Here is a 27,844-nt window from a genome sequence, read left to right on the forward strand (position 1 = left end):
GGGAGCCAGGACTCCTGGGTTCTCTCCCAGCTCTGGAAGGGGATGGGGGTCTGATGGGTTAGAACAGCGGGCTGGGAGCCAGGACTCCTGGGTTCTCCCCAGATTTGCTGTGTGACATTGCCAATCCTGGAGATTTCATCACAACCCTAGTCCCCTCCCTGCTCAGTTTCCCCTGGTAAAGCAGCTCTTGACCTTTTTGTACTCATGTGATTTCCAACTCTTCTACTTTCATTTTACTTTCCGGGAAACGCTGTCTTTGGTCCTCACCCGTGTTACAAGGTAAAGGAACTTTTCTTCTCTGCTGTCAGACGAGGGAACATAGCTGGGAGGTGGGTTCCAGGTAAAGCCTTTCTCTGTGTCCATGTCTCAGTACGTCCCCCAGGAATGGAAATTAGAGGGTGTTTGAATTTCCAAGTGGAGGTGGGGTGGGGGGTTGGAAAATGATTAAATTGGCAACACTGCAGGATGTAAGTAGTTGACCATGGGAGGGGGGCAATCGGGGAGTTCAGAGGGGATCTACATGGGGCCGGGGTGTAGAGAAATCCCTGTCTGTTTGGAAAACGGTCTGGGTGGCCGAGGGTCAGCAGCTGGGGCCAGTCTGAGTGCACTGATATGAGGGTGGGGAAGGTGCATTTTCTAGCTGAGTCTGAAACCACCCTTTCAACTGGGGAATTGCAGGTAATGATAGACCCAGGAGTCCTGGCTCCCAGACCCTCCCCTACTCTAACCCCTAGTCCTGGCACCCAGACCCCCTCCTTTAATCCCACCACTAGACCCATTCCCCTCCCAGAGCCAGGAGAGAACCCAGGAGTCCTGGCACCCGGCCCCCCCAGCCCCACTCCACTCCCAGAGCCAGGGAGAGAACCCAGGCGTCCTGGTTCCCAGCCCCCCTGCTCTCACCCACCAGCCCCCACTCCCCTCCCAGAGCTGGGGAGAGAACCCTGGAGTCCTGGCTCCCAGACCCCCTGCTCTAACCACCAGCCCCCACTCCCCTCCCAGAGCTGGGGAGAGAACCCAGGAGTCCTAGCACCCAGCCCCCCCTGCTCTAACCCACTAGACCCCACTCCCCTCCCAGAGCCAGGAGAGAACCCAGGAGTCCTAGCACCCAGCCCCCCCTGCTCTAACCCACTAGACCCCACTCCCCTCGCAGAGCTGGGGAGAGAACCCAGGAGTCCTAGCACCCAGCCCCCTTTCCTCTAGAGGTGCATATTGAACACCAATGAAATTTAATCTAAAACTTTTTGGTTTGGTGATGTCTGGCGGGTCAGGATTTCACATTAGGATTATTTTGGCGGTTTCATGGCCCAGGTGCATTAGAGGGCTGCCATTTAAAAAAAAAATCCCTATATCTGAATTTATTTTCCCTGATTTAATTACAAGGAGCCCTTACAATTATCCTAGCCAAGAGATCAGCAAGGGACAAGTCCCCCTGTATTCAGTTTTTGCAATGGATAGCACTTTGTACCCTTTCGGCTGGAAGCTCCCCCACCACGTAGCTGGTTTTCGGTGTGAACGTGAGTTAATGCTGCTGTGCAAAAGGGAAATGCTATTCTGGGCCGTATTAGCTGGGGTGTCCTTTGTGAAACTGGAGGTAGCTGGCTGGCTAGGGAGCCCTCAGCAGGAGTACTGTGTCCAGTCTGAGCACCACACTTGAATAAAGATGTGGACAAACTGGAGAGAGTCAGAGGAGAGCAACAAAACTCTCAGAGGGTTGGAAAACATATCTGAGAAATGTAGGGCTGGGAGGGACATTGAAAGGTCATTGAGGAAGTCCAACCCTCTCTCCCAGGCCCATCCTGTGAGCTTAGATCTTCAGGGAGCTCTCCATAGCGCCCAGGACTGCTTTCCCGTGTTTCCTGTCAATCTGGAACGGGAATAGTTCAACGTAGTCCCTCCAGGGTGCATGACTTAATACCTGAGGGAAGCTGGTTAAATCTTTGTGCGAAAAGAGAAACAACTTAATTTCCCTTGTAAGTTGGGTTTTGCAGCTGCCTGTGGCACCAGATCTGATAGAAACGGTCAGTTTCTGTTTAGCACACACAACTTCAGCTACAGGGATAGCACAGCTGAAGTCGAAGTATCTTATTCCAATTTACCTCCCGTCTTCATGGCACGGGATCGACGTCGGCAGCTCCCCTTGTCGACTGCGCTGTTGTGTATTTGGTTGTCATGGTTTTTGTTCCTATGGCAACTGAGTTAGATTATTAGGGGATAGCCCAGCCAGCTTCGGCCCGTTAGGCGAGCTCTGTGTCTGTAAATAAATGGTAGTTTGGTCAGCTGTCTGCTCTCTGGCCTCAAGTGATTTCTTCCTAAACCGGCTGCCCCCAAGGACATAAGATCCGCTACCGCCGCTCGCCCTGGCAGAGTTCCGGAGTCAACGGGCACGCGTTCGGGGGTCGATATATCCCATCTAGACAAGACGAGATATAGTGATCCCCGACAGATCCATCGCTGCCCGCCGATCCGGCAGGTGGTGTAGACATACTCTAAGGTGTGTCTAGAGGCAACCGACGTTGGTCCAATAGAAGATATTACCTCACCCACCTTGTCTCTTTCACATCCTGGAACCAGCGCAGAGCAAAAGGCGCTTTCAGTCGAGCCTTAGTGAAGAGCTTTTATGCTAAACAGAAACTGACGGTTTCTGTGAGATCTGGTGATAGGGTGACCAGATCACAGGGATGAAATATCGGGACACTGTGGCGGGGGGCGGGGGGGAACGGGATGGGGGGACAGAGAAAAAAAATAAAACAGCGGCAGAGCCAAAACAAAAAGCAGTTTCCCAGGGGCTGAGGGCATTAGCAGGCCCTGGCCGCCTCGCGGGATCACACACAGCGCCCCGGCCACGTGCGCGGTCCTCCCCGTGGAGCCTCCCGCCCCCGGCCTGCCCCACAGTGTCCAGGCTGAGGAGGAGAAGCCCATGGTACTTGTGCGAAGAAGCCCCTGGTGCTGCACCGGGCATAGAGGAGTCTCTTGGTGAAAAGGGCCCGGAGCTGCTGGTGGGTCAAATATCAGGACTGTCCTGACAAAATCGGGATGTCTGGTCACCCTATCTGGTGACTACAGGCAGCCACAAAACCCAGCTTACAAGGGAAATGAAGTTGTTTCTCTTTTTGCACAAAGTTTTAAAGCTTTGTATTTCCTTAAAAGGTGGGGGAGCTGGGAGAGGGGAATGTTATTGGTAAATATTGATTTAACACCTCCCCCCCAAAACTAACAAATATTTCCATTGATGACAAACCAAATTCACGCTAGGCAAAGTAAGCCAAAGCTTGAACTTTTTGAATCTCAGCATCTACTGTCATTAGCTAATTGTCTGACCTCCCCCAGTACTTCCCATAACGGTGAAAATTTAAATAGATTAATGGGGGGAAAATGCTAAAAAATAAATCCAGATAATCTGTCACAATTATGCACAAATATGAATTCTGCCACGCTGATCTGTAAATTACAGAGTGAGTGCAAGGGTGTATTTAATTTGTATCTGTCCCTTGCTACACCCCCTCAGCTGGGAAGAATGGGGCATGGTTCTTCTAGAGAAGGAAAGGCTGAGGGAGGCCTTGAGAACAAACTTCAGACTTGTCAAGGGTTATTCTAAAGAGGACAGGGATCGATTTATCTCCATGTCCAGCGAGAGGAGGGCAAGAAGAATGGGCTTAGTTTGCAGTGAGGGAGATTTAGATTGGAAATTAAGGAAAACTTTCTAGCTTTAAGGCTATACTAGCAGCTGTCCAAGGCTGAAGGGCCCGTCACAGCCGAGCCATGGGGGCCGGGGTTCGCTGGTTGCAAACACAGAGGCTTAGAAATCGGCTGCAGGCTGTGTGTGTCAGTGGCTGAGAGCCAGGAGAAGCAGTTGTGAGTGCGACCTTGGGAGAAAGCAGAGACGAGGCTTCTTGGGCACAGAGCCTGCTGGAGGGGCAGGCGTGGGGATTTCTGAGTGTGACAAAGTAGGAATGTTCTGTAATATTTGTGTGACCCCTATGTGCGGCTCAGTTTCCCCTATGTGTTGCATTGTTACAGGGTGAACAGCCCAAACTTCAGCAATAATCTCAAGCATGTGGAGGAACAAGATTATAAACTGACGAGGGTCTGTTTTAATAGTTGTATTTGTTATATCTGCCTTGGATTTCCTTGCTAAAGGCTGGTAAAGTCCCCATCAGGCTGGCTGTGTTTGGCTTTATTCATACACTGCTTGGTCTGGTAGAATTACAGTTTGATTTATCTCTCGCCCCCTAGTTCCAAGATGTCGCAGCCTCTCTGGCTGGCTGCCCTGGTCGCCATCTCCCAGGCTCAGATGTCTACGCTGCAGCACATTAGCCAAGCAGTGGTGAGTGCCCATGCCATCCTCAGGCACTAGCATCAGGACCCTCCGGCTAACTGGAAGCACTTTTGCACCTCAATTACTCACCACCAATTCCTGCAGATTATAAAGTGACAGCAGGGAATCGGAGCAACTGGGGTATTCAAGTGTTCCCACAGTATAAATATTTCCTATCATTAAGGACTCCTGGGTTGTCTCCAGGCTCTGGGAGGGAAGTAGGGGCTGGTGGTTAGAGCAGGGGGGCTGGGAAGAAGGACTCCTGGGTTCTCTCCTGAGCTCAGGGGTCTGAATTATTAACAAAGACTTTATTTCTCCCAAGAGTTCAGTGGTCATTGGAGTTAAATCAGTGCTCACTGAAAAGAAACAGTGTTTGAAACAGTCTGACCACAGTGCTTTCCCCTCCCAGGTCCTGTCTACACAGGAAAGCGTTCTCACCATAACTTAAGATGCGATTGGTCCAGTTCTCCCAGTGTATGGGGGCGGGGGGGACACTGTCTGCTGCGAATCCGCGGCTGTTTTCAGCGGAGGGTACGTTGCTTGGCAAGGGCTTTTGGCTAGATTGAGAAAAGGCTGCTCTTATACTGGTGGATAGACCAGTGTCAGTGTACTGGTGTAATCACACCTGTTTCACTATAGCTGGGTTATCAGAGCTGTACAATGCTTTCGGTTCCCGCAGCGCCCCCTGCTGGGAGAGGCCGGGCTGCAGTAGCCATGAGATTCCCCCCACAGCCAATGCTCCCTATGGGTTGTGGGGCACATAGATCTGTATTGCCTTGGGCATTAACCCTTTGTGTCCGCTAGGTACCGCTGATCCGGAATCGTGATCTCCTTCCCCTGGACCCATCGCGGCCTGGGCTGCAAAGCCAGGATGGATTCAACAGCACATTGCCTGTGCTGGTGAGGTGTGTGGGGCTGGAAACGTTGGGGTGTGACCCAGGGTAGCCCTCAATGAAACCGCCAAGGTCAGGGCAGGCTGCAAAAAGGAGAGGGGAAGATTCTCCCCAAACTGGAGGTTCACAGTGAAGTGACACTCACCACCATAGGCATGCACAGCACATTTCATTAGGGTGTGCACCCAGGGTTGGGTTTTTATAGGCAAACATCATAAAGCTTGGGGTGCAGGAGGGAGTTTGGGGTGTGGGAGGGGGGTATGATGTGTAGGAAGAGGCTCCGGGCAAGTGATTGGGGCAGAGGAGGGGTGTGGAGTGTATGAGGGGGCTCAGGGCAGGGGGTTGGGGTGCAGGAGGGGTGTGGGGTACGACAGGGGATTGGGGTGCAAGGTGCAGGCAGGGGGCTCAGGACAGGGGGTTGGAGTGTAGGAGGATTGTGTGGGGTATGAGAGGGGGTTGGGGTGTAGGAGGATTGTGTGGGGTACGACAGGGGATTGGGGTGCAGGACGGGTGTGGGGTATGACACGGGGTTGGGGTGTAGGAGGATTGTGTGGGGTACGACAGGGGGTTGGGGGGCAGGAGGGGTGTGGGGTATGACAGAGGACTGGGGTGCAAGGTGCCGGCAGGGGGCTCAGGACAGGGGGTTGGAGTGTAGGAGGATTGTATGGGGAATGACAGGGGGTTGGGGGGCAGGAGGGGTGTGGGGTACGACAGGGGGTTGGGGTGTAGGAGGATTGTGTGGGGTACGACAGGGGGTTGGGGGGCAGGAGGGATGTGGGGTATGACAGGGGACTGGGTTGCAAGGTGCAGGCAGGGGGCTCAGGACAGGGGGTTGGGGTGTAGGAGGATTGTGTGGGGTACGACAGGGGGTTGGGGGCAGGAGGGATGTGGGGTATGACAGGGGGTTGGGGGCAGGAGGGATGTGGGGTATGACAGGGGACTGGGGTGGAAGGTGCAGGCAGGGGGCTCAGGACAGGGGGTTGGGGTGTAGGAGGATTGTGTGGGGAACGACAGGGGGTTGGGGGGCAGGAGGGGTGTGGGGTATGACAGGGGACTGGGGTGCAAGGTGCAGGCAGGGGGCTCAGGACAGGGGGTTGGGGTGTAGGAGGATTGTGTGGGGAACGACAGGGGGTTGGGGGGCAGGAGGGGTGTGGGGTATGACAGGGGACTGGGGTGCAAGGTGCAGGCAGGGGGCTCAGGACAGGGGGTTGGGGTATAGGAGGATTGTGTGGGGTACGACAGGGGGTTGGAGTGCAGGAGGATTGTGTGGGGTACGACAGGGGTTGGGGGGCAGGAGGGATGTGGGGTATGACAGGGGACTGGGGTGCAAGGTGCAGGCAGGGGGCTCAGGACAGGGGGTTGGAGTGCAGGAGGATTGTGTGGGGTACGACAGGGGGTTGGGGGGCAGGAGGGATGTGGGGTATGACAGGGGACTGGGGTGCAAGGTGCAGGCAGGGGGCTCAGGACAGGGGGTTGGGGTGTAGGAGGATTGTGTGGGGTACGACAGGGGGTTGGGGTGCAGGAGGGGTGTGGGGTATGACGGGGGTGTGGGGCACAGGATGCAGGAGGGGTTTGGGCTCCAGCCCAGCACCGCTTACCTGCAGTGGCGCGCTCCCTGCCTGCTTGCCCTGGCCCCACACCGCACCACTCACCAGTGGCGGGGGACACAGGGGGCTCTGGGTACCTCCCTCGAAGCTCCCACTGGCCGCAGTTCCTCGTTCCTGGGCAATGGGAGCTGCGCAGGGGGGTGGTGCCTGGAGCAACACATGGAGCCTCCTGCCCCCCCGCCCCCAGGGCCCAGGCACGTAGTGCTGTGCCAGTCGCTTCTGAGAGCAGCTTGGGGCCTGTGGCACCACGGGGGGCAAATCCCGCGGGCCAGATCCAAAGCTCTGAGGGGCCAGATCCGGCCCGCGGGCACTGGGGTGTGCCTGGGCACACCTGGCACACCTGTGTGCACACCTATGCTCACAATCCATCACACACTGCGCTCCTCACCCCCCCACCCCGCCTGCGCCAGCTATCGAGAAGCAAACAAGAAATCACACAGCTCCCTTCATTGGTGGTGGGTATTGAAGGCCAGGGGAGGCTAAGCCTCCGCTAACCCAGGCTGTGGCCCTGCTCATGCTCTGCCCAATGGCCCCACCTTCGCGCCCCCTCTCCCCTGAGCCAGTGGGGGTGGGGTCTCGGGCAGAAGCGGTGGGGCCAGGGGCTAGCCTCCCCAAGGGGGGGTTTACTGCATTCCAGTTCTCTGGCTCCTAATCAGCACTGGAAAGGTGAGAAGTTATCTAAAAACTCTGCTCACTCTACAAAAGTTCTTCCGACCCCGAAGGGCCAGCCACTTTGCCAGGCCAATAGTAGTTTGGCTCTTACCAAAATACCAACCTGCCGGCCAGTCCTTCAGTGTCCAGCACTAACGGTTTGTTAGAGGGAGAGCCCAGGCAGAGCGATGTGAATTGGTGAAGCCCCCAGAGACATTCAGCGATTTCCATGTCCAGAGATCAGGTTCTTAGCAGCGCTGGGGAGGTTGCTGGCTTGAAAGTCCCTCCGGAGTCACCCACGGCTGGGCTGGGCCAGTCCGTCCCTTGCTCAGAGCTTCGTTGGCAGAGCAGGGACTCCGGCGCGGAGAGAAGCAGGACTGGAGACAACATAGAGAAGCTGCAGCTGCATTTTCCTCTCCTTTGCCATGTGGCTCGTACGTCCTCTGTCCCAAACCCGAGCTCACAGCACGTGGGCCTGGAGAAGCCGCGCAGCCCCCTGTGCACAGGCCTGTCCCTACATGTGCTGCTGGCTCCCAGGTGTGTCCCTCGGCCTCTCGCCATGGGTCCCTGGCGCAGCTGACGCCCCTTGATGGGCCATGGAGCAGGCCAGGCCGTGCTGCTGCCAATCGGTCGGGGGTGTCACCCAGATGCTCAGCACAGGGTTGGAAATACAGATCTACCCCCCTACCTGTAACTCACCACGCACAGGTGATAGAACCATGGGAAGGTGATTATCCTATTTAGCGAATGATAACTTTTCCACTGATACCTTAGAGGCCATATCCGGTGAGATTCCTTGCAATTTTATAACAGTGCTATCGTAAAACATCTTACGTATTCCGTACAGCGTCACGGAGGGCATGGGGTGGGCTGTGTGGTCCATGTCCAAGCCCTCTGACGGGATCCCCCTGCTTCCCTCTCCACAGAGTGCAGGGCTTGCCGCGACGTGGGACGCAGCTAAGCGCCGAGAGGCAGCTGGAGGTGGACACTGCCCTGGAGGAGGCGATTCTGGCTGGCCCCTGGGAGCCTGCCCAGGGGGTACAGAGCGGGGAATTGGGGAGGCAGCTGTGGGGGCAATTGGCTAAGCAGGGGCCAGGCGGGCAACAGGCAGAGGGAGGAAGCCAGGAATTAGGAGCGCCTTGAAATGTTTAATTTTCCCATCAGAAATGTGTGGGTGTTGGACACAAGGATGTTATAAGGGTACAGAGCTTAGAGCAAGGGGGCTGGGAGCCAGGACTCCTGGGTTCTCTCCCAGCTCTGGGAGGGGAGTGGGGGTTGGTGGGTTGGAGCAGGGGGGCTGGGAGCCAGGACTCCTGGGTTCTCTCCCAGCTCTGGGAGGGGAGTGGGGGCTGGTGGGTCAGAGCAGGGGGGGCTGGGAGCCAGGACTCCTGGGTTCTCTCCCCAGCTCTGGGAGGGGAGGGGCGGCTGGTGGGTCAGAGCAGGGGGGGCTGGGAGCCAGGACTCCTGGGTTCTCTGCCCGGCTCTGGGAGGGGAGTGGGGGCTGGTGGGTCAGACCAGGGGGGCTGGGAGCCAGGACTCCTGGGTTCTCTCCCCAGCTCGGGGAGGGGAGGGGAGGGGCTGCTGGTGGGTGAGAGCTGGGGGGGCTGGGAGCCAGGACTACTGGGTTCTCTGCCCGGCTCTGGGAGGGGAGGGGAGGGGAGGGGGGGCTGGTGGTCAGAGCAGGGGGGGCTGGGAGCCAGGACTCCTGGGTTCTCTCCCAGCTCTGGGAGGGGAGTAGGGGCTGGTGGGTGAGAGTGGGGGGTGGCTGGGAGCCAGGACTCCTGGGTTCTCTCCCAGCTCTGGGAGGGGAGTGGGGGCTGGTGGGTCAGAGCGGGGGGGGGGGGGGCTGGGAGCCAGGACTCCTGGGTTCTCTCCCAGCTCTGGGAGGGGAGTGGGGGCTGGTGGGTCAGAGCAGGGGGGGCTGGGAGCCAGGACTCCTGGGTTCTCTTCCAGCTCTGGGAGGGGAGTGGGGGCTGGTGGGTCAGAGCAGGGGGGGCTGGGAGCCAGGACTCCTGGGTTCTCTCCCAGTTCTGGGAGGGGAGTGGGGGCTGGTGGGTCAGAGCAGGGGGGGCTGGGAGCCAGGACTCCTGGGTTCTCTCCCCAGCTCTGGGAGGGGAGTAGGGGCTGGTGGGTGAGAGTGGGGGGTGGCTGGGAGCCAGGACTCCTGGGTTCTCTCCCAGCTCTGGGAGGGGAGTGGGGGCTGGTGGGTCAGAGCGGGGAGGGGCTGGGAGCCAGGACTCCTGGGTTCTCTCCCAGCTCTGGGAGGGGAGTGGGGGCTGGTGGGTCAGAGCAGGGGGGGCTGGGAGCCAGGACTCCTGGGTTCTCTCCCAGTTCTGGGAGGGGAGTGGGGGCTGGTGGTTAGAGCAGGGGAGCTGGGAGCCGGGACTCCTGGGTTCTCTCCCAGCTCTGGGAGGGGAGTGGGGGCTGGTGGACCAGAGCAGGGGGGGCTGGGAGCCAGGGCTCCTGGGTTCTCTCCCAGTTCTGGGAGGGGAGTGGGGGCTGGTGGGTGAGAGTGGGGGGTGGCTGGGAGCCAGGACTCCTGGGTTCTCTCCCCGGCTCTGGGAGGGGAGTGGGGGCTGGTGGTTAGAGTTGGGGGGGCTGGGAGCCAGGACTCCTGGGTTCTCTCCCTGGCTCTGGGAGAGGAGTGGGGGCTCAAGGGTTAGAGCGGGGGGGGGGCTGGGAGCCAGGACTTCTGGGTTCCGTTCTCTTACACAATTTCTTTTTCATTCATGAGCTTTATTTGCATCTGTGAAGTGACCCACCCCTGTGTGTGTGTGGGGGGGGGGGGGGGGTGACACTCGAGCTGTGCTTGGGGTACCTGGGAAGTCCTTTCAGGCCGCGGGGTGATAAGGGCTGGGGAAAGCCGGAAAACGGAGATAGACCTAGGTCGAGTCCCGGCAGTCCGGATACACTGGCTCTGCTTCTGCCCTGTGTGTTTCCCTACCAGCAGGTCGGCACCAGGGAGCCTCTTCGCAGCCCTGCCGCACATCTACTACCCTTCTGCCTTCTTTTGGGTTTGAGTGTGGCAATAGTACTGTTTGATGTGAGTATCTGCATTGCTGGCCTCTCGGTCTTCCCCCTCTGTACCCCCCCAGCTCTGCCGGTGCCCCTCACTCCCGACCTGCAGCCCCCTGCGTCTCCCCAGCTCTGCCGGTGCCCCTCACTCCCGACCTGCAACCCCTGCCAGCACAGCCCTGCCCCCTCAGCTCTGCCGGTGCCCCTCACTCCCGACCTGCAACCCCTGCCAGCACAGCCCTGCCCCCTCAGCTCTGCCGGTGCCCCTCACTCCCGACCTGCAACCCCTGCCAGCACAGCCCTGCCCCCTCAGCTCTGCCGGTGCCCCTCACTCCCGACCTGCAGCCCCCTGTGTCTCCCCAGCTCTGCCAGTGCCCCTCACTCCCGACCTGCAGCCCCCTGCCTCCTCAGCTCTGCTGGTGCCCCTCACTCCCGACCTGCAACCCCTGCCAGCACAGCCCTGCCCCCCCAGCTAATCCACAGTCACTGTAAGGGCAGGAGAAAGGGAATTAAGCCTCCCTCCTCTAAATCACCTGACCCCGGGACCAGGGTGCCTGCTGCCCAGGAGCAGAGCCAGGGTTTTTGGTGCCCTAGGCGCGGGTCCTTCCGCGCTCCCGGTCTGTGGGGCACTTCGGCGGTGGGTCCCGGAGCAAGTGAAGGACCTGCTGCAGAATTGCCGCCGAAGACCTGGAGCGCGGAAGGACCCCCCACCGCCGAATTGCCGCTGAAGGTGGCAAAATGCCGCCCCCCCCAATCCTGGTGCCCTAGGCAACTGCCTAGGTCGCCTAAATGGAAGCGCCGGCCCTGCTGCTGCCCGTCCAGCCCATGTCCCCACACTGAATTCAGGGGGACCACGCTGGTGAATTGCCACAAGCACCCCGGTGTCCCAGACGGCCCTCCTGCTTGGCCTGGGTTGCGGTGGCTCCGGCTGGCTGGGATCCATGCTGGGGGTGCAGGAGGTGCGGGGTGGGGATGGGGGTTCAGCATGGGGGGGGCTGTGCACAGATTAGCATTTGTACATGAACTGTCTCTGTCTGGAATTCCTTTGCACCGGCCGGCTGGGGCCTCAGTTCTGGGCATGCAGGCTGGCCCCTCCTCACACCTGCCGGGCAGAGTCACCACAGCGCAGGCGGAGAGAAGAGGTTAGTGGCCTTCGCTGGGACACTGTCCCCTACGGAGAAGTTTCTAGGCAGCAGAAATGCTGGAGTCCTTCTTCCTTCGTAATGAGAGCTGCCCCCAAAGCTCCAGCGCGGTGCTAGGGGGCACCATGCCACAGAGAGTGAGGCGGGGGGCTCTGGGCTGCAGGGTGGGCGGAGGGCTCAGCAGGGGGATCTGGGCTGAGGGGTGGGCAGGAGGATCGGCAGGGGGCTCTGTGCTGCGAGAAGCTGGGTGGGGGGATCGGCAGGGGGCTCTGCGCTGCAGGGAGCTGGGCAGGGGGATCGGTAGGGGGCACTGGGCTGTGGGGAGCAGGGCGGGGGGCTCGGCAGGGGGCGCCGGGCTGCGGGGAGCAGGGTGGGGGGATCGGCAGGGGGCGCTGGGCTGCAGGGAGCTGGGCGGGGGGCTCGTGTCACGGAGTCACCGGGCGATGCTCTGGAACTGCTCCCCACAAAGCCAGTCAGGACTCTGGGGAGCCTCCTCTCCCTTGGAGCAGACTTGTTCAGGGCAAGAAGCTCACATGTCTTCACCTCCTGGGTCTCTCCTTGGAGCATTCAGCATCCTCTGCCCCTCCGTGCGCTTCCCACAGCGAGTCCACCCCAGTGGGGTCCTGGGGAAGCCAGAGGGTCCTGCACCCCCACTTTGCAGTCAGGCGTGACTCTCAGCCAGCCAGTAACACAGAGGTTTATTCGATGACAGGAACAGGGTCTAACACAGAGCTTGTAGGTACAGAGAACCGGACCCCTCGGCTGGGTCCATTCTGGGGGGCAGTGAGCCAGACCCCCACGTCTGCACTTCACTCCTTGTCCCCAGCCAGCTCCAGACTAACCACCCCTCCCAGCCCCTCCTCTGCTCAGCCCCTTTCCTGGGCCAGGAGGTCACCTGATCTCTCTGTCTCCAACACCTTCAGCTGGCACCTTTGCAGAGGGGGGGTCCAGGCCATCAGTTGCTAGGAGACAGAGTGCCAGGCATTTAGGTGCACTGGCCCTTGGCTCTGCCAGATACTTAAGAACTGCCATGGGGACACTGAGGCACCAACACAGTATTCAGAGAAAACATTAAGAACTTTCCCAGTTCGTCACAGCTCGGCAGGGGGCACTGGGCTGTGGGGAGCGGGCAGGGGGCTCGGCAGGAGGGGCTGGGCTGTGGGGAGCGGGCGGGGGGCTGTGGGGAGCAGGGTGGGGGGCTCGGCAGGGGGCGCCAGGCTGCAGGGTGGGCAGGGGGCTCAGCATGGGGCGCTGGGCTGCAGGGTGGGCAGGGGGCTCGGTGGGGGCGCTGTACCGAGTAGGGCAAGGGGGGGCCTTGGCAGGGGGGATCTCTACTGGCAGTCAGTTCTGGCCTCGTTGCAGTACTAGGGGGCCCTGATGGAAGCATTTATTATTCCCAGGTATTGCCAGTGTCCTATGAACAGTTTCCCCACCCCAGAGGTGGCTGCGTCTCACTGCCTGGCCAAGGGGTCCCTGTATAACCAGTTTTTGTGACCCACCCCAGAGGGGCTGCATCCTAGCACCAGCCAAGGGGTCCCTGGATACCCACTGGCCAGAAAACACGTTGGGTATTTATCATGGCAGATGGTTCCCTTTGGGCCAGTCCCATTGGGTAGTTGGGACTTTAGCTTCTGTCCCCACAGACACCTGGTTCCCTGCTGGAGTATGGGAGTCCCTGACAGAGAGTCCTGGGCTCTGGGCTCGGTCTGCTTTCACACGGCTGGTCGTCCCCTGCCATGCGTCTGGGAAATGGGGGTGCCCCATGGGGGCTAGGTATGAAACCCTCACTCCCTGCTGCAGGTGTACAACATGAGAGGGGCACGGCTGGCCCTGACTCTCTGCGTGCTGAAAGATCGGCCGGGTGCGGAGAAGGACATCGAGGCGCTGAACAAGATGTATACGACTTTTGGATTTCGGAACACGCTGGTCAAGGACCCGACTGCATCAGTAAATAGCACTATAACCAGGGCGCCCTGGTGGCATGGGGCTGGCTCTGCAGCAACCCTGCCTTAGTTTCCCCATAGGCCCTCCAGCTGGGTCACTTGAGCTCTGTCACCTTTCAGATCATGCAGCGTCTGCCCATAGTCAGTCCACCCTGGTGTCTCAGGAACTCCTGCAGGAAACGCCACCCTCAGCAGCCCAATGCCCAGCCCCGTGACCCCCATTCATGTTCCCCGCCGGAGTTCACCAGGCCCCACCATATCACTGGTCCCAGCAGTTCGCTGATGTTTGGGGCTTTCTCAGCCTGCTCCCCTTAGGGGGAGAATTTGCTGCTAGGAGTCGGGGACATGGGAATGAAGCTTTGCCTGAGTTAGCCGTTCACACAGCGCCCGGAGGTAGGTGCACTCCCCATCATTGCTTTCCTGATTGTCACAATTTCCTCCTGAAGCAATTCCAGACCGAGCTGGTGCTCTTCCGAGAGCGGATAGACCAAATCCGAGGCCCGGTCAGCTGCAGCTTCGTGGTGATCATGGCGCATGGGGAAAGCGGAGTTGTCATGGCGGCCGATGGACGGCACGTGAAGCTGGAGGAGCTGTTTGCAGAAATGACCAACAAGACCTGCCGAGCGCTGCGGGGCAAACCCAAAGTCTTCATCATCCAGGCCTGCCGGGGGGGTGAGTCTGCAGTTCAGATTCCCCCTCCTTTGAGTGGGGAACTCAGCACCAGATTTAATTATTTCATTCCGACCCCTCCTCCCTGGCCACGTCTACACAGAGGTGGCTCGCTGGGCGGGTGAGCCTCCTGGCGGAATGGACAAGCGGAGCGTGGGAGCCTGAGCGAGGGGCTGGGGGATCTCCCTAGAAGAGCATCAGCCCATGGCTCTGTTTAGAGCTGAGGTGATTCCCCATCCCCCACAGTTCTTGGACTCCTCACCCCACAAGGGCCTGGCCTGACGTTTGACGCAGGTGAAGGTTTACATCAAACCCTGCAAGAGACAGTGGCCAAAGGGCAGAGACCCCATGACTGGGTGAGTTGTGCCCTCCTGAGCCTCAAGGGGGGCTGCAGAGGGAAACTCAGTCACCCCAGGGTAAAATCTGTTACCTTTTCCCGCCCCTCATGTGTTAGCTAAGGGAGGTAACCCCAAGCTCCCAGCGAACAGGGGTTACAGCTACAATTTCCTTGTCTCCACACTCGGATTGTAACACCTGTTTAAGCAAACCCAGCGTAGCCACCCCCTTCTATTTTGTATCTCACACACAAACCGAGTTTGAAGAACACTGACGTTTCAAAGTCGAGCACGGAAAAGTTAGGGAAGGCCAGAATTAAGGATGCCCCACAACCTTAACTCTGCCCTGTTGTGCCCAATGGCCTGAAGTACAGGCAGCAGTCCCAGCTCAGTGTCTAACACACTGCCCCACTCGTTCCTCACCCCGTACACAGGCCCTTCCCTACCAGCAGAAAGGAGGCATTTGGCTTAACTTGAGTTTTACCTCAACTTAACTGATGACCAATGAACTCAAGGTAGGGTAAGAAAAACTAACAGGGGGTTGCTTCCTCATTCTCCTCCTCCAAATGCTGCTGTGCCACAAGGTCTGCAAAAAACTCGCCAGCAGTCACGCAGGCTGGGACCCCTCCGGTTACTGGTCAGTCTGATCTCATTGCTCCCTTGGGCTCCTCCATCTGCTTGTCTCCCATTGGCTCTCTCGCTATACACCAATGCTGTTGGCTCTGCGGGGCAGGGATCATGGTTTGTTCTAGGTCTGTGCAGCGCCTGGCACAGAGGGGTCGTGGGCCATGTCTAGGCTCCTAGAATATCCCCTAATCCACTGAATAGAAAATGCACAGCACTAACACAGGGGAGTCTAAGACACATAATTAATAATGACTTTATGATGACTTCTTTTCTGAGCCACTCAGAAATGTGCAGAAGGCATCACAACACCACAGGGAAAGAGACACAGGCCCTGCCTGCAGGTCTTACAGCTAAGAGCCTGACAAAAAGGAACTCTTTTTGAAAAAAACAGAGTTGCTCATTTTCATTCCCCGAGCGGCTCCCAGCTGCGAGTGCCAGCCTCAGGGCACATGTTAGTTAAATTAGAGCCTGTAGCCCAATGGCACCAGGTTTCCCCGGGCAGAACCCAAGCAGTCCAGAGACTGAGAATCGCTCCCTGGATCCAGTATTTTATAGATCTTGTTCACAGGCGCCTTTGTCCCGGGATGGGTTCTGACGAATCGCCCGTGCAGACTGTCTGTGGGCTTCCACCATGGATTTGAAGTTAATGTTCTACTTCCTATCATACACAAGTAGGGTGACCAGATGTCCCGATTTTATAGGGATAGTCCCGATTTTTGGGTCCTATTGCCAGAATCCTGATTTTAGGCTCCTATTGCCCCACCCACCCTGTCTCGATTTTTCACACTTGCTATCTGGTCACCCTAAACACAAGTGACCCAGCACCAGTGATCTACATAATGTAATTGCCGACCTTTCATTCCAGTAGGGCCAGAGAAGTGGAAACATTTCAGGTATCATTCATTAGTATTTGTGCATTATTTAAATTTCATCTAAATGCTAATACATCATCAGAACATAAGAACGGCCATACAGGGTCAGACCAAAGGTCCATCCAGCCCAGTGTCCTGTCTGCCGACAGTGGCCAGTGCCAGGTGCCCCAGAGGGAATGAACAGAACAGGGAATCATCCAGTGACCCATCCCCTGTCTGCTCATTCCCAACTTCTGGCAACAGTGGCTAGGGACACCATCTCTGCCCGCCTGGCTAATAGCCCTCGATGGACCTATCCCCCATGAATTAATCTCGTTCTTTTTTGGATCTTGTTATGGTCTTCACTGTCACAACATCCCCTGGCAAGGAGTTCCACAGGTTGACTGTGCATTGTGTGAAGAAATACGTCCTTTTGTTTGATTTAAACCTGCTGCCTGTTAATTTCTTTGGGTGACCCCTAGTTTTTGTGTTATGAGAAGGAGTAAATAACACTTATTTACTTTCTCCACACCAGTCATGATTTTATAGACCTCTATCATATCCCCTCTTAGTTGTCTCTCTGATTTAAGGCTAATTAAGCACAGGATACAGACGTGAAAAAAGGCATTGCAACAACAGGTTAATTTAGTTACACTCGTACACATCAGTCAGGGTATACGTACAATGGTGATAAGGTGATAGGGAATAGCCAGTATGGATTTGTAAAGAACAAATCATGTCTGCGCTGGTTAGCCCTCAACTGGAGTATTGTATCCAGTTTTGGGCACCACATTTCAAGAAAGATGTGGAGAAATTGGAGAGGATCCAGAGAAGAGCAACAAGAATGATTAAAGGTCTTGAGAACATGACCTATGAAGGACGGCTGAAGGAATTGGGTTTGTTTAGTTTGGAAAAGAGAAGACTGAGAGGGGACCTGATAGCAGTTTTCAGGTATCTAAAAGGGTGTCATCAGGAGGAGGGAGAAAACATGTTCACCTTAGCCTCCAATGATAGAACAAGAAGCAATGGGCTTAAACTGCAGCAAGGGAGATTTAGGTTGGACATTAGGAAAAAGTTCCTAACTGTCAGGGTAGTTAAACACTGGAATAGATTGCCTAGGGAAGTTGTGGAATCTCCATCTCTGGAGATATTTAAGAGCAGGTTAGATAAATGTCTATTAGGGATGGTCTAGACAGTATTTGGTCCTGCCATGAGGGCAGGGGACTGGACTCGATGACCTCTCGAGGTCCCTTCCAGTCCTAGAGTCTATGAGTCTATGTCAAACCATGTCAAACCAATCTGATAGCTTTCTTTGATAGGATAACGAGTCTTGTGGATAAGGGAGAAGCGGTGGATGTGATATACCTAGACTTTAGTAAGGCATTTGATACAGTCTCACATGATATCCTTATCGATAAACTAGGCAAATACAATTTAGATGGGGCTACTGTAAGGTGGGTGCATAACTGGCTGGATAACCGTACTCAGAGAGTAGTTATTAATGGCTCCCAATCCTGCTGGAAAGGTATAACAAGTGGGGTTCCGCAGGGGTCTGTTTTGGGACCGGTTCTGTTCAATATCTTCATCAACGACTTAGATGTTGGCATAGAAAGTACGCTCATTAAGTTTGCAGATGATACCAAACTGGGAGGGATTGCAACTGCTTTGGAGGACAGGGTCATAATTCAAAATGATCTGGACAAATTGGAGAAATGGTCTGAGGTAAACTGGATGAAGTTTAACGAAGACAAATGCAAAGTGCTCCACTTAGGAAGGAACAATCAGTTTCACACATACAGAATGGGAAGAGACTGTCTAGGAAGGAGTATGGCAGAAAGAGATCTAGGGGTCATAGTGGACCACAAGCTTAATATGAGTCAACAGTGTGATGCTGTTGCAACAAAAGCAAATGTGATTCTGGGATGCATTAACAGGTGTGTTGTAAACAAGACACGAGAAGTCATTCTTCCGCTTTACTCTGCGCTGGTTAGGCCTCAACTGGAGAATTGTGTCCAGTTCTGGGCACCACATTTCAAGAAAGATGTGGAGAAATTGGAGAGGGTCCAGAGAAGAGCAACAAGAATGATTAAAGGTCTTGAGAACATGACCTATGAAGGAAGGCTGAAAGAATTAGGTTTGTTTAGTTTGGAAAAGAGAAGACTGAGAGGGGACATGATAGCAGTTTTCAGGTGTCTAAAAGGGTGTCACAAGGAGGTGGGAGAAAACTTGTTCACCTTAGCCTCCAATGATAGAACAAGAAGCAATGGGCTTAAACTGCAGCAAGGAAGATTTAGGTTGGACATTAGGAAAAAGTTCCTAACTGTCAGGGTAGTTAAACGCTGGAATAAATTGCCTAGGGAGGTTGTGGAATCTCCATCTCTGGAGATATTTAAGAGTAGGTTAGATAAATGTCCGTCAGGGATGGTCTAGACAGTATTTGGTCCTGCCATGAGGGCAGGGGACTGGACTCGATGACCTCTCGAGGTCCCTTCCAGTCCTAGAGTCTATGAATCTATGAATGCAAATGGCATTCAGCCCGTCACAGTCAAATAAAGACAATAATATCCTCATCTGGCAGACAAGTGAATGAACACTTTAAGACCTTAACCTGCTAGCCAGCTGACAGCACCACATCCCTGCTTTGAATTTTATGCTGAATTTTTGTTTTAAATTGACCTTGTTCTCTGGAATCCCCATCCCCCACATGCACATCAAAATTGACGGGCAGGGAAAGGAATCAACTCCAAAATGAAACCAAATGCAGAAAACAATAAAAATCCCCTCTTCTTAAAAGGGACAAATTTTGGCTTTAAACTGCAACTTGTAACTTGCTGAAAAGCAAAAATTCTGTCTTTTAGTTTTTTACAATGAAAAGGAGAGCATTTTCATCAAAAATTATTTTTTCCCATTACTTTCTAATACCCCATATCATCACGGGAGGGTCAGAAACAGACAAATCAGAGGAAAGAGAGGAGGTACAATAAAACATGTTTTGGGCCTCCAAGGCATCCTGTGGTGGGGAATTCCACAGGCTAATTATGCTTTATATGGAAATCATGTTTCCTTGCATTGATTTTAAATGATATCCTTCTAGTGCTTGTTTTGAGACGTTATATGTGCTGGATCTAGCAACCACTAGCTAAGTGTGTAAAAAGAACAGGAGTCCTTGTGGCACCTTAGAGACTAACAAATTTATTTGAGCATCAGCTTTCGTGGGCTCCAGCCCACTTCTTCGGATGCACAGAATGGAACATATAGTGAGGAGATCTATATACACATACAGAGAGCATGAAAAGGTGGGAGTTGTCTTACCAACTCTGAGAGGCCAATTAAGTAAGAGAAAAAAGCTTTTGAAGTGATAATCAAGCTAGTCCAGTAAGAATCAAACTGTCTGTAAGACAACTCCCACCTTTTCATGCTCTCTGTATGTGTATATTTATCTCCTCACTATATGTTCCATTCTATGCATCCGAAGAAGTGGACTGTAGTCCACAAAAGCTTATGCTCAAATAAATGTGTTAGTCTCTAAGGTGCCCCAAGGACTCTTGTTCTTTTGGCGGATACAGACTAACACGGCCGCTACTCTGAAACCTGGCTAAGTGTGTGTGACCCTGCTACATTGTAATGTCTGTCTCTGAAAGGAAGCTCTTTTATGCTTTAGGAAAAGGAGACCCAGGTGTGCTTCAATGTGATAGGCTTGTAGCTGACTCGGACAACCAGGTCCGTTGCAGGCTGATTCCTACACACAGCGACTGCCTCTTCGTCTTTTCATCCAAAAACGGTACCAGCGTGAATCTGATTCCACCCTGCGCATATCAAAGTAGCTGAAGCTACAGCCTTGTGCTCTACTTGTCTCATTACGCTTTTGTTATAAGGGGAGACCAGGACTCCTGGGTTCTGCCCTGGCTGTGAAAGGGGAGTGGGGTGCCAGAACTCCTGGGTACAGGGTTGCTGATAAGGCTGTCAATTAATCACAGTTAAGCAACTCAGAGCAAATTAATGTGATTAAAAAATTAGTCGCAGTTTTAATCACACTGTTAAACAGTAATAGAATACCAATTGAAATGTATTATAAATATTTTGGATATTTTCTGCACTTTCAAATCTATTGATTTCAATTGCAGCACAGAATACAAAGTGTACAGTGCTCACTTTATATTATTTTTGATTACTGTCCAAATATTTGCACTGTAAAAAAGATAAACAAAAGAAATAGTATTTTTCAGTTCATACAAGTACTGAAGTGCAATCTCTTTATCACGAAAGTGCACCTTACAAGTGTAAAAATGTGTTTGTTACATGACTGCACTCCAAAACAGTGCAAAACTTTGTCCTACAAGTCCACTCCGTCCTACTTCTTGTTCAGCCAATCGCTCAGACAAACAAGTTTGTTCACATTTGCAGGAGATAATGCTGCCTGCTTATTGTTAACACTGAAACCAGAAATATATTTATGTACAGATGCACTAAAAATCCATGTTTCTTCATGCTTCAACCACCATTCCAGAGGCCATGCGTCCATGCTGATGACGGGTTCTGCTCGATAACGATCCAAAGCAGTGCAGACTGGTGCATGTTCATTTTCATCATCTGAGTCAGATGCCACCAGCAGAAGGTTGATTTTCTTTGTTGGGGGTTCAGGTTCTGTAGTTTCTGCATCAGAGTGTTGCTCTTCTAAGACTTCTAAAAGCTCCACGCCTCTCTCAGATTTTGGAAGGCACTTCAGAGTCTTAAACCTTGGGTGCAGTGCTACAATTATCTTTATCAGGGCCGCCCAGGGGGGGCAAGAGGGGCAATTTGTCCCAGGCCCCGGGCTCCACAGGGGCCCCCACGAGAGTTTTTCGGGGCCCTGGAGCGGGGTCCTTCACTTGCTCCAGGGGGCTCGGAAAACTCTTGTGGGGCCGGGCCCCAGAGCTTCTTCCACTCCCAGTCTTTGCCGGCGGGGGGGTCCTTCTGCTCCGGGGGGAAGGACCCCCCCACCAGCAAATTACCGCCGAAGCGGGACCTGCCGCTGAAGTGCAACCCGGTCTTCGGAGGTAATTCAGCGGCGGGGGGCCCTTCCGTTCCGGGACCCGCAGCCGAAGTGCCCCGAAGACCCGCGGCAGGGGTCCCCCGCCACCGAATTACCGCTGAAGAGTGGGCTGCACTTCAGTGGCGGGTCCAGCTTCGGCGGTAATTCGCTGGCGGAGGGCCCCCGCCATGGGTCTTTGGGGCACTTCGGCAGCGGGTCCCAGAACGGAAGGGCCCCCCGCCACCGAACAGGGCCGGCTCCAGAATTTCGCTGCACGGGGGGCGCCCTGCCGCTTGCTGGTCCCGCGGCTCCAGTGGACTTCCTGCAGGCATGCCCGCGGATGCTCCACCGGAGCCACGGGACCAGCGAACCCTCCGCAGGCACACCCACAGGAGCTCCACCGGAGCCGCCTGCCACCGATGGCCCCAGGCCCCCGGAATCCTCTGGGTGGCCCTGATCTTTATATATTTCACATTGGTACCGTCTTTGTGTTTTGTCAAATCTGAAGTGAAAGTGTTCCTAAAACGAACAACATGTTCTGGGTCATCGTCGGAGATTGCTGTAACATGAAATATATGGCAGGATGCTAGTTAAACAGAGCAGGTGACATGCAATTCTCCACCCAAGGAGTTCAGTCACAAATTTAATCAATGTATTTTTTTTTTTAACGAGCGATGTCAGCATGGAAGCACGTCCTCTGGAATGGTGGCGACAGCATGAAGGGACATACGAATGTTGTATCTGATATTCTATTATTGGTTAACGGTGTGATTTAAAACTGTGATTCGTCATGATTAATTTTTAATTGTTTGTTTGACAGTCCTAGTTGCCAACTTTGTAATATTTAAAAACCTCCCTTTCCCCGCCTCTTCCCCCGAGACCCCAGCTCCCATTTGCTCCTCTGCCCTTTCTCCCCCCTCCCACAATCCCCCCCTCTTTCTGCCTGGGTTCAGAGGGACTCACCGCAGGGCTGGAGCTGCAGCTGCCCGATGCAGGTAGGAGGTAGCCCCAGCTGAGTAGGGCTGGCATCGGTGACGACCCGGCGCCTCCCCACCCACAGTAACTGGACTTTGGGTGTCCAGTCAGTAGATCTGACTGGGCACTGTCAGGTTCCCTTTTTGACCGGACCTACTGGTTGAAAACTGGGCCCCTGGCTGCCTTATCTGGGAGAGGTGTGGAGACTAGTGGTTAGAGCGGGGGGGCGGGTTGGGAGCCAGGACTCCTGGGTTCTCTCCTCAGCACTGGGAGAGGAGTGGGGTCTGGTGGTTAGAGCAGGGAGCCAGGACTCCTGGGTTCCATCCCAGCTCTGGGGGCATAATGGGGTCTATTACTATTATTCTGCAAACCTTGCCCCCGATAGTGTGGTCTTGCTATTGGGAGCCCTAGCCCTCTGGCGCATCCTGAGGTATCTTTGTTCAGTGAATCCCAGTATCTGGTCTCACCCTGACTCCAGCAGCTTCAGGCTGGGAGGCAGCGAATTCCCACGGGGATCTGTGGTTTTACTGACTCTCCCTCCTTCGTCTGCAGGTTATTACTCAATTAGAAGTGAAACCAAAGGCTCTTGGCTGATTCAGGCCATGGTGTATGTCTTCACCAAGTACCCCTGCTTGGACATCATAGAGCTATTCACCAAGGTAAACGCATGGCATCCGGAGAGGTTATGTTGCTATCGAGTGGGAGGATAAGTGACCTTCTACTGTGCCAGGCAAAGGGAGATCTCCCTAGCTGCAAATCCCAGCTGCCCAAGGCTGTGTGTGATTGAATGAAGGGGTGTCTCTCAGCAGCAGCATTGCTGGTGCTTTGACAGCATGTGGCTGCCCCACAGGAAGACTATTTCCAAGGGGCATTGAGGGCTTATCAGCACCAGTATAACCTGAGGTGGGAATTTACACGGACCTATCAAAGTGGAGCAAACCCAACACGCTTCATTCAATTTAAACATGGCTAATTCCAGGCTATTTTAAGTCCAGTGGGAACAGGTGTTAAGAGGGCTACAGAGTGAAATGGGTGTGATGATGTTTAACTGTTTGTGTGCATTTATATAACACACCCACACAAATATACTGTAGATACACAAATACAGATGTAGCTGTATTGTATATGCACATATGTGTTACACAGACAAGTGTGTAGAAATATACAATATATTATTTATAGCTTTTCTATAATTTATAATTCTAACAAAGAATATATTATTTATGTATGGAATATAAAATATATATTTTATAAGATATATAAATCTAGCATTTCTCTCAGCGGTAGATGACAAAGCAATTTTCAAAGGAAGGACATATCATTATCCTCGTTTTACAGAGGAAAGAGAGAGTGTGTGTATGTGTGAGAGAGAGAGACATACACACAGGTTGGACCCCCCCACCCCGTCACGGATGCCACCTTATGTACTGGGGTTTCCCTGAGCCCCTCCTTCTCCACCAGCCTGGGTTCCCTCCCCCTGTTTTGCTGAGTTAGGGTCTCCGGCCTCTGGCAGCGCACACAGATAGGGCCACACCCTGCTGCAGGGCCAGCTCGGTGTGAGAGGGCTCCCCCAGCACTCACGTGCCCACCCCTTTGGGGGGATAAACCCAACAGAATCCTATCTGGCCCCGTATAGACAAACCTGCACAGCTCAGGCTCAAAACAATTCCCCCTCTCCCTCAATGTGAAGAGAGATGAACACAACTTCTTGCTCCCCCTCCCATTAGAAACTACATAAACTGGGGTTTATTATAAACAAGAAATAAGTTTATTAACAGCAAAAAGTGAATTTTAAGTGGTTAAATGGATAGCAAGCGGGACAAAGTACCTTACCTTAGTAAAGAAACAAAAGCCACAGACTGAGCTTAACACTCTAGGTAAGTAGGAGATGAATTAGCAAATTCTCACCCCGAGCGATAAACAGGCTGGCAGATTCCTAAGGCACAAGTTGCCTTGGCTTTTCCAGCTTTTCTTACACAGAGATCTTAGCCTGAGACCATCACTGCTCACAGGTCAGTCTTTGTTCCTCAGGTGTTTCCAGGTGTGGTGATGTAGGGAGAGTGAGGACCCCTCATGTTGTCATTGTCCCTCTTTTATGTCTTGCTGGAAAGCTTTTTTTGCTGTTTCCACTGTGTGGCGCTATCGCTGAGAGGTTTCTATTGCAGACGGCTTCTGGGGTGATCCTTATGCTTGTGCATTTCTTCAGTCAGCCACTAACATTGTCTGGCCTCCTCAAACACAGCACATTTGAAATACAGAGACATGGTCAATATTCCCAGCTTCAGATACAAAAACGATATGTGCATACAAATTGGATAAACACGTTCAGTAAATCAGAACCTTTCCAATGAGACTTCACATGAGCCATCTTGCATAAAGGACATCTTAGTCATACCATAACCATATTTCCATGAAGAATATGGGGCGTAGCGTCACAGTGTGTTCAGAGGTCAGGGATCAGGCCTCCAAACTCCTGAGCCTGGCTTAAAAATCATGAACTTACCCAAAAACGATGCCGTCCCCAGTTGTTTGCTGGGTTGTAGCCATGTGGGTCCCAGGATATTAATGTGACAAGGTGGGGGAGGTCGTATCTTCTATTGGACCAAGGGAAAAAGTTTTCAAATGACAACAGTCAGTCTGCCCCTCCAAGGAAACCTGCCCAAAGGCCAGCCTGGGAACTACATCATAACACTGCTAGACAGTACAACCCATGGGCTTAACAGGGGACACTGGCTCCTTGCAACCATCTGTAACCCCCACCAGTCTGCTAGCCCTTTATGTCCCAGCTCAACCCCCTTGTGCAGAACAATCGAACCCCCTCACATGTGACCTCCTACAAGGCATGACTCCGTAAGCTTCCCTGCCAGTCCCAACTGGGATTTAGCTCAGAGGCACCGATTTCTCTCTCTAGCCCTGCAGCAGAGCTCCAAAGTTTGTCTGTCTCCCCAGCAGAAGTTGGTCCAATAAAAGCCATGACCTCACCCGCACCAGAGAACAGATACAAAGCTCCCTTGTTTTAAAGAGACAAGGCAGGCAAGGCCTTAGCGCCTGGGAGCTCAGTCATGGCTCAGAACCCCATTATGCCAGGTGCTGTACGTGAGGTGTATTACGGTCGTGCCTAGGCTCTCAGTCCTGGCCCAGACCCCACTGTGTCAGGTGCTGTGCAGACACAGGAAAAAAGATGCCCCAAGGAGCTGACAATCTGACTATAGGAGGCCAAGAGGACACAGATAGACTGGGCAGAGGAGAAGAAGGGCGCAAGGAAACAATGACCTAACATTATTTCAGATTAGACAATAATACCTTAATAAAATATCTCACTTCACCCACCTTGTCCCTCTATTATCCTGGGGCCCACACAGCTACAACACTGCTGCTTCATTTTGAATCGGCATTCCAGAGCCAAAGATTGGGGTAGGTTTAACCACTGTCCTGAGCTAGCTGTGAGCGATAGCTAAGCACACATCACTGCCCAGAACAAAGGGCTTTGTGAGTCCATGCAGGAATTTGGACCATCTGGATGGAAGGTTTCTCTGGATATTGTTTTAGCTAAAAGGCGCTGGTGCAGGTACAAGGGGAGAGACCAAGCAGAAAGAGAGAGAGAACCTGAAAAAGCAGCTGACGAAAGCCTAGAGAGTGAGATTTTGGTCACTGCTGGCTGAAAGAGGCTTGGAGCTCAGAGCAAGAAAAGGCTCTCGGTTGATTTGCTCCTGTGTGCTTCCCCGAACTTTGTATATTTTGTGTAAACAAACAAAATTGCCTCAGTGGTATCTCTATTTCTCTTCGCAGCTGGAATAACCTATCAATCCCTCAATTTTAGCTAGCCACTCGGGTTAGAGGGGAGAAAGTTTTGTTCCAATTCAAAGTCACCACTTCTTGCATTTTGGTCTTTCCATGTCTTGACTTTTCAGAACTCTTCAGTCTGCAAAAATAATGTTTGTTTGGTTTGTTTGTTTGGGGTTTTTTGGTCCTAATTTGCGGAATGGCAATTCCATTTTCTGGTCTGCTTTTGCTCTCACGTTAGCCAGAGGCATGCAGCATTTACACACCGTATACAAAGGGAAGATGGGTAATTCACTGGGATTGTTTTGTCTTCACCATGCCTGCTTCTCTTCACGTTACAGCTCCCAACTGTGGGGGGTTTAAGTTATTGACACAGGAACAACTTTCCCCTGATAGATTTGTATTCTGAAATGACTCGATCCTCTCCTAGGTAATTAACGAGATTTCTAAGAGAGAGTTCATGATGAAGGAGGAAGAAAATGAAAGCGAAATCCGAAAAACTCACCCGGAAATAAGGTCCACTCTGACAAAAAAGCTCTATTTGAAGGTAAATTGGAGCCTTAACCGTTATTCTGCTGGTTTGTGAAACATACATTTCATACAGCTAACTCCACCGTCAATCTCAGAGCGCCAAAGGTAAAAGAAAGCAGCACCCCTTATGCCTGTCCTTCTGATCAACCAGAGAGCACTGGTCTGAGAACTCACGATTCCTGGGTTCTATCCCCAGCTCTGGAAGAGAAGTGGAGTCCAGGGGTGGGGCTGAGAGAGAGTCAGGACACCTGGGTTCTCTTCCTAGCCTGGATGTATTCCCTATACCATTCCATGGTCAACATACATTTTGTTGTTTTCCCCCAGGAGTAAGACTCACAGATCAGACCCTTGGCCTGTCTAACACAGCTTCTCCTGTCCCGTTGTGCCCAATGAGACTTTCCACCCATCTAACCCAGTCTTTGCACCAATAACCCTGTACATCAGACTCTGAGTGCATCCAGCCACACACTGTAAGCATCCAGACCCAAAGTCTTCACGAGAGACGAGGTCTCCAGCACTCACATCTGCCGAGAACCAGAGAAAACGGGGTCAGAGGGCGCCGCTAGCCTAAGTGTGATTGACACCTGAATCTGCAGAGAGCCTGAATCGATTGCTTGGACAGGTGTGAACTACCCAAGTGTGACCAATGCCTGGAGTGTAACTGACACTGCCTGAGTCTGCCAAGAGCCTGAGCTGATAGCACGGAGTGGTGTGAACTGCCCCAAGTCTAACTGAGCAGAAAAGTCTGCTGGAGGTAGAGATTTTAAGGCCAGAAGGGGACACCTGATCATCTAGTCTAACTTCCCGTATAACCCAGGATCAAAATGGCACCTCATTACCCATGCAGTGTGTAGAACTGATAAATGACATTGTTTTTAATGTTTCACTTTATCAATATAATTTCTGTTCACTGTTTGCCATATTGTAATTCAAACCTCATTTTAAAACGCTCACTCCATTTTGTAAAAGCTTCCTCCAACCTTCAGTTTTGCAAACCCTGCTGTACTCTTATTAGTTAGTTTAGATGTGTGAATGAGGTATGGATGGATGATGGAATCAACCTCCAGCCCCAGCCTGTCCTGATAAAACAGAGTTTAAACTCCACTGGCTAAAGATGCAGACAAGAGCCCTAACAAAGTAAGAAGTGTCCACCCTAAAAAGAGAAGGTACAATAGAAGGAAGATCAAAGCCCGGTCCCAGGCTGAAAGTCACGCCTGCAATTGACGGGTGATCAGTCACCAAACCCAGAGGCAGTGACACAGCAAGACCTATAGACTCTGGATTCAAACTAAAGCCTACACAAAGGATGGGTGAGATGGGAGACATTGGAGGGTAACATTCTGCTGCCAACATGGAAGGACATCGGTGCAGGCCCAACAGAGACCCAGCAAGTCCTTGTGCCCGGCTTTCCTGGCCAGTTACCGCCATAAGCTACGAACCCAAGCTGCAAAATCAAGCCACGAACTCAAGCTATGTCCAGGACTGGTAACTATGCA

General features: G+C 53.3%; 1 protein-coding gene and 1 long non-coding RNA gene across 4 annotated transcripts; one reads left to right on the forward strand and one right to left on the reverse strand.

The window, feature by feature from the left end:
• The first annotated feature begins 247 nt into the window (after positions 1-247).
• Positions 248-27,262, forward strand: CASP14 (caspase 14). 3 transcript variants are annotated; one of them, XM_030547840.1, is made up of 12 exons: positions 248-279; positions 4,234-4,324; positions 5,120-5,220; positions 8,393-8,504; positions 10,414-10,509; positions 11,540-11,623; positions 13,424-13,570; positions 14,013-14,238; positions 19,710-19,829; positions 22,587-22,693; positions 26,248-26,364; positions 26,673-27,262. In XM_030547840.1, the coding sequence occupies exons 2-12, from the start codon at positions 4,241-4,243 to the stop codon at positions 26,676-26,678; spliced, it is 1,200 nt and encodes a 399-aa protein (XP_030403700.1). In that variant the 5' UTR covers positions 248-279; positions 4,234-4,240; the 3' UTR covers positions 26,679-27,262. The 3 variants fall into 3 exon arrangements, with proteins under 3 accessions (XP_030403700.1, XP_030403699.1, XP_030403702.1); XM_030547839.1 differs by having other exon boundaries at positions 261-340; XM_030547842.1 differs by having other exon boundaries at positions 261-340; positions 10,417-10,509.
• On the reverse strand, positions 2,214-11,755 carry LOC115643819. The gene is made up of 3 exons (XR_003998377.1): positions 11,604-11,755; positions 3,899-3,903; positions 2,214-2,224 (listed from the first exon to the last, which is right to left on the reverse strand). It is a non-coding gene; the product is annotated as an uncharacterized LOC115643819 (long non-coding RNA).
• Positions 27,263-27,844: the final 582 nt, after the last annotated feature.

Source organism: Gopherus evgoodei, unplaced genomic scaffold (assembly GCF_007399415.2).
Source record: "Gopherus evgoodei ecotype Sinaloan lineage unplaced genomic scaffold, rGopEvg1_v1.p scaffold_71_arrow_ctg1, whole genome shotgun sequence".
Lineage (NCBI taxonomy): Eukaryota > Metazoa > Chordata > Testudines > Testudinidae > Gopherus > Gopherus evgoodei.